This window comes from Artibeus jamaicensis, unplaced genomic scaffold (assembly GCF_021234435.1).
Source record: "Artibeus jamaicensis isolate MK-2021 breed Jamaican fruit bat unplaced genomic scaffold, CSHL_Jam_final scaffold_537, whole genome shotgun sequence".
Classification (NCBI taxonomy): domain Eukaryota; kingdom Metazoa; phylum Chordata; class Mammalia; order Chiroptera; family Phyllostomidae; genus Artibeus; species Artibeus jamaicensis.
This window is the reverse complement of record NW_026522047.1, coordinates 37,188,933-37,200,217: the sequence shown is the minus strand read 5'-3', so window position 1 is coordinate 37,200,217 and position 11,285 is coordinate 37,188,933. Positions and strand designations below refer to the sequence as shown.

Genomic DNA, 11,285 nt, shown 5'->3' with positions numbered 1-11,285 from the left:
ACACTTCTTTCTGACCTGGAACATTCCTTGCTCTCAATAAGGCCTTTTTTTTTTTTTCCAGGCCATCTAAATTTGGTGTGGATCTCCCCAGGCCTCCTGCAGACCTGCATTCCGTGGCACAGAACAGCACACAATGACTCCAAGAAATCCCACTTGAAGTCCTTTCTCTTGTTCTATGTCTATACTGGAGATGCAATTAAGTATTAAATCTATACATTTTAAAGCTGATGTCAAATTGAGTAAGACCTGGCTTAAAAACACTCAAACGAAAGAATGGTAGATGGATTTGGAAGGAAAAAAAACTTTATTAGGTACCATAATTCTTATAATTGTTATTACTGACACATGCATCACCATGAATCAGCCAGCCAAGCCTCAAACACACAAACTCCAGCACAACCTTCAGCTCCTGTTGACTCACGGGGCTCTAAAGCCACCCACAGAGTAGAGGAGGAAGGGAGGCTCCATCTGTCCCAGGGAGAACGCTTTGCAGCAGCCCCCAGAGAACTCCATTCTCAGGTTAGAACAAGGGGTGGGGATGTTATGTAAGTTCAGCAGAGGGAAATAGAAAAATTATTCCCCTGTGGAGACAGTATAGATGGATGGATTTGTGTGTGCGTGCGTGTGTGTGTGTGTGTGTGGTTAAATGCTTTTCCATAAATACTAGCAATGGATGTGGTTATGTAAACAGATATGGTTGTGTAACTATGTATGCACTTTTTCCTGCTGAGAAATTACCCCTTCCCCAAATATTTTTCTGGCTAAGCTTCCTCATGCGTCCGCAGTCACTGACCCCCACTTCCACCCCTTTGGTGACAGAGGGATAGAGGAGTTTACCTTTGCCTTTGCTCAATTTCCTTTCTGCTTAAACAGAGATCTGGGCCTGGGCTGTCTCTGGCAGGGGAAAGAAGAATGTTACCATTTTTCTTAATGTCGATACATCACTAAATCCATCTTAAAGTATCTGGTGTATTCACCTAGAGAAACATGAGCTCCCATCCTCATGAGGACCAAATGATGGTAGTGGGCGTGAGCCAATAGGGGCTTTCTTAGCATATTCTCAGCAAACTGTCTCAGACATCTTCTACATTTAAAAAATCATATGTCCCCCCTTCATCTAAATGGTAGGATGTAATCAGAGGGACTCAAATAGATAGTCAGGGAAAAGGATGATGTTGAGAGTTAAACACATGCCTTGAAATAGCAGAAATCTTCAAGTCTCTTACCTAAATATCGCTGGGCATCAATAGGCCCCAGGTGTAGGGGAAGGGAAGAAGCCAGGACTGACCTTCACTCCAATACCTCTATTTGGCGAACACAAAAGGGGCCTTGAAATTACACAGGGGGCAGAGTGGTACATTCATCTCTGCCATTTTCAGCCATTAAAGCCCCACATAAAAACGCATTGTGTAATGAGACCTGGTGAACACAGGACGATCCCCACACACATTAAAGCTTTCAGAAACTAGAGTGTACGTAAGCCATAAAAAAGCACGCCCCTCCCATTGTGGATTATGGGCAGCAGGAACCTGGCAGATCTTGACCATGGTGCCTGCGGTTTAAGCTCTCAGGGAGAAGTGTGTTAGGCTTCCATCTACAAGGGGCATTGCGTGGGCAGGCACATCAGCAAAGGGTGTAGCTGTGTCTGATGGAATTACCCAGGGAAGCAATTATGGAGACAAGGCTCACTAATGGGGACAACTGAAGGGCAAGGGGTTGGTCATCAGGGGCTTAAACCATCCCTGGCAGAAACATAAGAGCAGCCTCTCAGTGAGGAGGGAGGGGGAGAGGCTAGGGGATTTGCACCCCAAGGAGCCACCATTCGGAAGGAGGTCTATTTTGAAGGCAGTGACTACCAGTGCCCCTTAGGACAACCCTGGCTAAGGCTCAAAGGGCCAGCGAAGCTGCTCCCACTTTCTGTCCTCCAGCTAAGCTCACCTTCTGGGGCTAGGGGAATGGCACTGCCCCTAACAGTTTGTACGATGGGAACTGCAGCCTACCCTGCAGGGGTGAGAAGTTGCAGCGCATTTCTGCAGACCCAGAGAAGGTTCTGGAAATGTCTAGATGGGGTACAGCACACTTCACCTCACCTGACTCCAGAGGCCCCCTTAGGAGGGCAAAGAAAGAACATAAGACATAATCATTATACAATGCTTGTCACACAGTAGGCACTCAATAAATATTTGGGAGAAAATGAGACCAGAGTATCCTTGAATACTAATCTATCTAGTGGGCTAGACTGAGGCTTTGGAGAGGAAAGAGTTCCTCAGTAAGCTACAGCTGAGACTCTTTTAGGCCTTGATTACTGTGCAAGGAAACAAACTAAAATCCTAAGCATCCTTATGGTCTTGGCCTTGCAAAAGCAGGCCTCTGCTAAGGGTGGGAAAAGGGATGCAGCAGGCTTCCTGGGTAGGAAGGTCCAGCTCTTGGCCTCCTTTCTCTGTAGGGACCTGCCGCGCCTCCATTTTCTCCACCAGAAAATTAAAGAGTTTAGGTCTTGCCACCATCCATTGCAGTATGGAGGTTCGTACTGAGCAGGAGATGGGATCTGTCATTGTGCCCTGTGAAGGGGGTCTCCAGGACCAGCTGCTGCTCTAGATCTAGTGATGGGAAGACCCCATTTGGGAAGCAGCGTCTTCGGGATGGGGGAGGGTTGGTCCTTTGCATTCCCTGATGCTTTCTTTCAAAACATTCTTTCCTCAAACCCTCACTTGCACACATTCTGTTTTTCCTTCTGTCAGGATTTTTAAAGGAATGCACCACCCCCTTGGGTACATATAGGTTACCGAGCCTCTCCCTTCCTCTGCATCTCTTGGATCTCTGCCTAAAACTGCAATTACAGCCGCAAGGAGGAAGTGAGATGCTCCCAAGAGCCCTGGCCACGCTTTCAGTCCTGATGGAGCCTGTGAACCAGCCAGGAATTTGTTCCTTCTTCCCCGTACATCCCAAAGACTTCTTCAAGCTTGTCAGGTGCCCACAGCTCTACAGCAAAGGATGACAAACATCCTCCTCCTCCCTTCCAACTGGCTCCCTCCCTCCCCCCAAACCTCACGCAGAACACAATATACCCGCAGTCCAAGCCCTGGCACAGCCCGCCAGTCTTCTGGATGCCAGATTATTTTTTTAAAGAGCAAACCAAAAGCTAAGCCCAGAACAAAAACAGCCAAGGAGAAAGGTGTCCACCCGCGTACAATGCACCCCAAGCCTAGAGAAAAATATTCACAGAGAAGCGCTCCGCAATGCGCTCACCAGCATCCCCTCCTCCCCCCGCTTCGGTGCTTGCACGGATCCGCAGTTCTGTTACAGAATCAGCTTCGGTTTCGCATTTCTAAGCCCCCGTCTGTCACAAACCACACACCTCCCCACGCCAAGGGCTTCCACCCCCGGGAGCTCGCGACCCCTCCAGCCCCAAGCCGCAGCGCTGAGCTCTGCAGAGGGCGCCTTGGCTCTGTGGCTCCTTCCTTGGCGGGACCTCGCGGACCGACGGTGCTCAGCCAGCCCCATTCTTGGCATTCACCGCGTGCCTTAATTGTATGGACATTTAAATCAAGGTCCGCTGTGAACACGGAGAGAGAGGCCTTTCTCCTGAGGAAGGCAAGGAGGAAGGAAGGAAAGGCGGAAGAAAGAAAGGGGACTGGAGAGAAGATGGAATGAGAAAACAGGGAAAAATAAGTAAAAAACGGCGCGAGTGCGTGCGCACTGACAGCGGGGAAAGGGCTGGGGGTGGGGGAGTGCAGGGAGGAAAGGACCACAGCATCCTCCCTGCCGCAGCTCCCCAATCGCACAGACAATGAGATAACAGCGCCGTCTTCCAAAGGCTCTTTGTTCTCCCCCATCCTTTCGGGTCCAGGCTTTTTCCTGCAAAGCGGAGGGGGTGGAGGGTGTGGGTGGAAGTGGGAGACGAAGGGGTGCCTCCCCCGTGTTAATTACCCGGACTCCCCTCGCCCCATCCCTGCGCCTCGCCTCCCCTGCAGCTCCAGACAATGAAAAAAACAACATCAACCCCACCTCGCCCCAGCTCTGCAAACCTTACCCAGCCCTCAGCTGTGCCCAGGAAACTGAGGGGGGCTAGGAGGGGCAAGAACAGAGCAGGGGACCAAGAGGGCAGCAGGGGCTCGACAGCAGCTGCCCGGCCCGAGCAACCCCCGCCGCCTTTACCTAGTCGGCCGAGCCCAGGCGCAGCCCGGCCGGGCGTGCCGCAGGGCGAGCTGCGGCAGTCGGCGGCCGGGATCTGGGGAATCAGCCTTCCGGAACTCGCCTGCTGCAGTCCGCTCTCTCAGGTCCCAAGTGGTGGAGGGAAGAAAGGAAAATAAGAAAAAAGAAAGAAAGGAAAAAGAAAAGAAAAGAAAAAACCCCATAAGAGCGAGGCCCATCTGGCCCCTCATCAGCTTTGTCAAGTCTTGCATACGCTAAAATGCTAATGACCTAGATAGCTCATGCAAAATGCAGCAGGGAGGAGGGAGGGAGGGAGGTGGGAGGGAGGAAGAGAAAGAGTGGGGGGGGGGAGCACGGGAGGAGGAGACGGAGTGGGGGGAGAGAGAGAGCGGGGAGAGAATATACGTCTTCGAAACACCCCTACCACTCTCCCCACCCCACCCCAAACTGTCAACCGGCTTTACCAGGTAAGTGGTGGGCGTAGATTTGAAAGGTCATTCGTGTCTAACGCGGCTGTCTCCCTGGGTCCAAAAAGGGAGAGGGCCGGAGGATGCGAGTCCCCAACGCCAAAGGGATAATAAGACATTATTTGAAGCCCCCTCCCTCCGTGCCTCCTCCACCTCTCCACTCTGTTTACACACAAATCCGAACGCCTCCCGTGTGGGCACAGGGACACAGCACATTTTATCAGTTTCTCGGCACTCCTGTGACAGTCTCCTGTTTTCTCGTCCCCAGCAAAACTCATCCTGTGAACTCGAGGAGGGGTTAAACACCCTCTTTCTCTTCACAGTCTTCTCGAGCTGGCCCGTCCCCTCTCGCTTCTCCCGCTCCCCACTATTCACTGAGCCGCCCAGAGAACATCTCCCGCTTCTACTTTTTTCTAAGCCGTCTGGTCCGCAGCCTGCTCTCCAACACCCAGATCTCAAGAAGGTGAGGCAGGGGAGCAGGAAAGCCAAGTTAAGTGTATCTGACCCCCCCACAATTCAGCACCCTTTCCCAGGAAAACAAACCCCGCTCCTCCCCAACACCGACGATGCTCAAGCATACCGAAAGGATACCATAAAATTCGGTCCGAATGCCCTCAGAGGCGCGCTGGGCGGGCGCCCTTCGGAGCCGGCGATCGCCCGGATTCCCGAGCCAGCGCTCCGGCGCACCGCGCTCGCCGAGCCCGGAGGGCTTTGTCCGGGCGTCCACTCAAAGTCTTTCCCGTTTTTGTTCTTCTTTTTAGCAGACTGGTTGCGGTCCGCAGCGTTTCAGCCAGGGTTACGAAAGGCAGTAGATCTCCTGGAATAAAAGGGACCGAGATAACATACATACAGATGGAAGGAGGAGAGCCGCGGAGAGGCAGCGGAAGCCCCATCTAGGGAGCGGCCGCCGCGGCCGGGCCCCAACTGCTTCCTCCGCTGGGGAAGGGGCGGGCGGCGAGAAGGCGCTCGTAGTCGCTCCACCTGGCAGGAGGAGATGATGGCCATGACAAGGAGCCTCGTGACGACGGTCGTGAGCACTGTAAAAAATTCTGAATCCCCCTCGGGTGACCAGAGCTTGCGGGCAGGAGGGACTGTACTGCTGGCGGCGGCAGCCGGGGGGAAGGAGAGGAGCGCCGGAGCAAAGGTTGTGGCGGCTGCACCCTCAGATGAATAATAATAACGCACAGCGCAAGTTGCGGTGCCGCCTGGAAATCCAGCCCTCCGCGTGAACTCGCGTCGAGTGTGGATTGCAGGGGATGGGGAAGAGGGGGAGGGGAGGATGGAGGAGGGAGGGAGAGGAGGAGAGAGGAAGGCAGAGAGGGACAGAGAATTTGGAGCCTTTTAATTTATCCTTACCGAGCTCTAATCTCGTCCGCCGTTCTCTTTGGGTGAGGTCGATCTCCTTTTAAAAAATTATTATTCCTTTAACGGATTATTCAGCTAAAAGAAGCCACATCTGCTGACTGTACTGAAAACAAGAGGATTAGGAGCCGGTCCACAGAGCCCGGCCCGCAACCCCCCACCCCTTCTCTGCACCAGCACACGTCATTCTCACTGCCCCCGGGTACCTCCCTCTCCTTGCTCGGAGAGGGCTGTGCCAAGGAAAATGCGGATTTGGGGAAAGTGAGAAGTGGGAGCGCTCGGAAGAGCGGGAAAGCCAAAGCCGGAGGTGGGGATTCGCACCCCCACGCTCGCACGCGCTTCCGCTTACCCATTTCTATCCTGGGAGAAGGGGCGCTTTCGCCGCGCCCACACGCTCGGCACCTGCTGGGGTCCGTGCCCTTCGCCCTCCTAACGTAACTCCTGCGGCAACCAGCTCGGGGTAGACTCCCCTTAGGTACGCGGGGCGTCAAAGTCCACCTGGGCCCACCGCCCTCCTCCCCTGCTTCCGAGCCTGGTCCACTCCGTCTCTCCCACTTTTGCAAATGGACTGGGGGGGTCTCAGGGCACCCGCGTGCCTTCATCTTTTTGCCCCCAGGCCCGAGGCGCCGGACTACGGTTTCCGCAGACCTCGGCTCCCGCGAGGCCTGGGGGCGGGGTGTGGGGGGGGCCGCTGCGGCGGATGCGGTTGACATCACTGCGGAGAGCTCGCGCGGCTGTCCCGCTGCAGCGGCGACCAGAGTGCCTCTGAACCTGCTCACCCCCCACCCCGGCCCCAAGCTGTCTTCTGGGCAGGACAGTGGCGGGGGTGGGAAGAAGGGTAGGAGGAAGGGGGGTAAAGTAGTCCGGTCCTCCGCCCCCCTGCAGTCAAGGTGACTGTGAAGGAGAGTGGGCGCGCGTGCCCGCGCCTCTGGATGCGTGCGCGCGCCCTCCCGGCTCCCCGCGTCCCCGCCCTCCGCGCCCCTGCCGCCCGCCGGGGCCAGATGGACGCTGGAGATTAGAGGCACAAAAGTGCGACTCCACGTCCGGCCGCCACCCGTCCCGGGTACATTTAGACTCACTTCGGTGAGACGCCTTTTGTTGTGGTGGTTGTGGCGGTTGTGGCGGTTGTGGCGGTGTTGTGTGTTTTTCTGGGAGCACGGGGTTAGTTGAGGCTTAAGGATGCACTCAAAATAAATCTGCCCATGACAACAAAACCCTAGGTCACCCCCCTGGCCCCGACGCCCCAATAAAAACCAGCACCAGCAATGAGAAATCTTCGGTCTTTCCGAAGAGTCCGTTCAGCCGTCGCCGGACTCAACCCCAACCCTGGCGATTTCGGCACGCTCAGGGCCCATCTCTGCTTTTCCTACTCCAGATTTTCTTCTCTGATGACTGGAAAAAAATTTTAAGTGTTTCTTGGGCAGCGGTGGATTCAGAGCAACGAGAGACGGAGAGGAGGACAAGCCCCTGACAGCTAAAAGCAGCTCCTCAAATCAGACGGCCCGCGCGCGGCGGCTGGAGCGAACCTGCGGGGGTCGCCGCAGCTGCGCGCCCGGCAGCGGGATGCGTCCGAATGGATGGTGACCCTGGGCCCCTGTCGCCTCAAGGCCGTTTAGGTTCTTGTCACGATTGTTCGGTGTTTGCCCCAATAAAAGAATTACAGCAATCTCAAAATCTCTTAGCACTAGCTTTTTGCCTCCAACGAAGTACCACGAGAAGCTTAAAAAATAAGCGGTTTTCGTAAATTCTAAGAAGTGGAAAGCTTTGGGTTTAAATTGAGAGAGACAGGGAAAAGTAGGGAGAGGGAGAAAGAAACCGGAGAAGAAACGAATATGAAACATACTGGCAATGCATTTTTAATTTCTGGAGACCGTAGTTGGTTGGAAAGACCCATTATCTGGGACCTTCTCCCTCGCCCCTCCCCCCCCCCATCCGGGAAAACAACCTGCCGATAACATTCCCTTCAAACTAAAATACTTTTTCTGGTGGAAGAACTATATGGGCGACCGCTTGGCTGAGACTTCCACCATTTTGACAAGGGTTTTAGATTCAGGACTATTTGTGTTCCAGTCACTAAGAATTCCTTAAGCAGACTGTTTGTGAACCCTTTGGACAGGGAAGGATGGGGCTGCCACCTGAGAGTCCCAGGTTGTCTGGACTGAAGAGCGGCCGGACATACCGCTGCTGCCCTTGCCCGGGTTTTTCGTCAAGGCCTGGTTTTGTTTAGCTCGAGGACGGTTTCACTGCAGTCCTCCTGGCTGCTGCTGCAACGCAGGCTATTTGCTCTCTCATCTTGCGGCATGGGGGAGGGGAGCCGAGAGATGGTTTTGTAACAGACTCTGCAGGCCTGAGTGGGAACGCCTTAAATGATGAGCCCCGGGTTAAAAAAGAAAAGGAGGGGGGAAAAAGCAGCTGATGCTGAATTAATAGTTAGAGCAGACCCCTGGGGGCTCTCTCCAACGAGGGGGTCAGGAGTCCTTTCCCCTCCCCCAGTCACAGATTTCATATCTGTTTTTAACCAGTTTGATCAGATGCTGGGACATTTATGATGGCTTCTTAAAACCTAAACCCTTGGGCTTAAGAGCTGTTTATGCTCCTGATCAAACTCACCCCAAATACTAACACGTTAAGAAATTACATTGTAAAGCCTCCCCAAATCCGATTGACTGGGCTGTTTGGGGCCCATATGGCTGGACAGCTGTGCTGCTCCACGTGAAAAGACACCATTGCCCCTCGGATGGTATAAAGCCGGGGTTCCCCAGAGAGCTCAGACATGACCTAAGTATTAGCTTAGCCTGGGGTGAAGACTGAGTTAAATCTCTTCCTTCTTGGAGGTTAAAATAAAGACAACAACAGAAATCAAAAGAAGTGTACTTTTGAATTCATCGTAAAATGCGTGCCTCCCGGCTGGTCCCACCAAAGGAAGGAAAGAACATCCAAGAAATAAACTCTCTTTAGCTTACCACAAGCAGGACGCGAGGCAAACTGAAGACACAGGAAAAGAAATATATTATTTGCCAAGTGTACCATGTGTCGGTGACATTTGTGGTTCTCTGTTCAGAGAAGCAGGGTTCTGACCTCAGCCGATGCCTCAATGTTAACCATAAAAAACGGCCATCAGAGCGCAATTTCCATGGTGAGAAGATGAAGCTGTGCTTTAAAAAGGAAAGCCCATTATGAAATGCAGCCGGATTTAATTTTTAATATGATGGCGGATCCTCTAACGCATTCTTCGCTGGTGTTTGCATTCAGGAGGAGTGATTCATTCGGTGGCAGAAATCAAAATAACATAACACTCTGCAGTACTTTTAAACGTGCTCCTCATTTTTTAAAAAGGTGTCCTGAAATAGAATATTCTATCACCTTCAAGTGGTGGTGGCTGGAAAAGCTGAATACAAAACTCTGTTTTTACTGAAGTGTTCGGGCTAGATAAGAGCCAGGCTTGATCTTACTTATCTATGTGTGCCTAAGCAGACTGCAGGCTCTGTAACCCTAGTTCTCACCAGGCCTTAACAAATATTTGAAAACAAGAAAAAAGGGGGAAAACCCTCACAAATCAATATGGAACATGAAATGGGAGGGGAAGAGACTGGTTAGAAAGTTGGGTTCATAAGCTCTTAGTCCAAAGTCAATCAACACTGTGTTGGAGAAGGATCTGAATAGTGAAGCTACCTTCTTCCGAAGCTTTACAGAAAATTAGCAGATACTGAAGTGTGTCTCTAGTGTCATTTCCCATCTTTGGAAATAGCTACAAATAGTTCTGCAGTTACTGTGGCTTTCAAAGAAAAAAATTGAACAACTTTGGAGATATTATTTGAATGGCATAACCCCAGAGATATTTGGTTTCCTTCTTTCTTGTCGAGAAGAGGAAAACAAGGCCTAGAGAGAAAGAAAAATTGCTTCTAGAGACCACGTGGATGGTCGCAGCAAATTCAGTGGGGAAGTTAAGAACAAAAACAGTTCTCTTCATTTGTCTGTTTATTTTTTGCATATCATATTCGAACTTGGTTTTCTAATGATTTTGGTAAGTAAAAGAAATAGCCAAATGACCCTAGAAAGTACAATTAGTGTGTACCTTGGATTTAATTTTGAAATTCAAGTGTTGCTATTTAAGTTTCTCTAGCTTTAGTGATATTTCAGAACAAACGTACGAAAACACACCTTGCCAGCTCCTTGCGGCTCTGAAAGAATGGGCAAGAGCCCCACAAAAGTTTCAGAGCCTTTGGCTAAGTGAATTAAGCACCACGAGGGGCCTAGAAAATAATCCCATTAAAGCCATAGCCAGAGGTTTCGAAGTAGGTCCCTCAGACAGTGGTCTGGCAAATAGCATCCTTTCATGATCATTTTGGGGGAAGGATGAGGCATGTGACAAGAGTCTCTGACATATATCCAGTTTATCAGGTGTCAGTTTGTTTCATTTCTGCATTATTTAATAAATTATTCATATTGTACAAAAAAGACTGTCAAAAAAAAAAGAAAGAAAATTAAACTGTGACATAAACGAAGGTACTATGTGACCTTGGGCAAATAAGTCACTTTCTTTGTCCTTGTTTCATACCCTCTTCTTCAACATGAGATGCTTGGAATAATGACTTCTAAAGTCCCTTTCAACATAAATAGTGTATGATTCTGTTGTTTAAAAAATCCCCACATGTTCCTGAGTCTGAAAGATAGTGTCTTCTTAAAACCTGTCGGCTGACACAGTTTGGGGCCTGAAAAGTTGAACACAGAAAGCTTAGAGAAAAGTAGCATGTGTGCGTGTGTGTATTTAAATGGCATTCATCTGAAAGTACAGCCCCTCTTGATTCTCAATTTACTCTCTGGGTCAAGACAAGGTCCCTATATGATGTGAAAGCATTTTCTTATCCCCCTCGGAATGCCTTGCCACAATGGAACTGTCTGCTGCTCACACCTTCACATAAGCAGATCCAACCTGAGCCCTGTAGCAGATTTAAAAGCTTTCTTTTTTAGCTCTATTCTGACCTACATTGCAGGATGAAGACTAATGAATCATTTGCAATGCTTATGATGGGCATCTATGGGCAAGGTTCTCCAGAAGGAAACCTGTTCCTCTTCTCATCTCATAGTATGACAAGTAAATATTTTTGTTCAATTGTTACATAAGGCATGAGGCTGTTTCCTAATGAATTACCTGCCCCAGGAAGAAGATGTGTAAATCGCCAGCGCTTCAGGCAATTTTTAGCATGTGTCAGATTGTGTTTGCATTGGAAAAGTTGGACCTTTTTTTTCCTTGGTGCAGGCAAACTGTTTTTCTTTCCATCTTTATGCAGAGACATAGGG

At 50.8% G+C, this 11,285-nt stretch overlaps 1 protein-coding gene across 1 annotated transcript; it reads right to left on the bottom strand.

The window, feature by feature from the left end:
- Positions 1–210: 210 nt before the first annotated feature.
- On the bottom strand, positions 211–5,402 carry LOC119042063 (uncharacterized). Its single transcript, XM_037135615.2, has 3 exons — positions 5,203–5,402; positions 4,159–4,275; positions 211–3,858 (listed from the first exon to the last, which is right to left on the bottom strand). The coding sequence occupies exons 1-3, from the start codon at positions 5,214–5,216 to the stop codon at positions 3,309–3,311; spliced, it is 681 nt and encodes a 226-aa protein (XP_036991510.2). The 5' UTR covers positions 5,217–5,402; the 3' UTR covers positions 211–3,308.
- Positions 5,403–11,285: the final 5,883 nt, after the last annotated feature.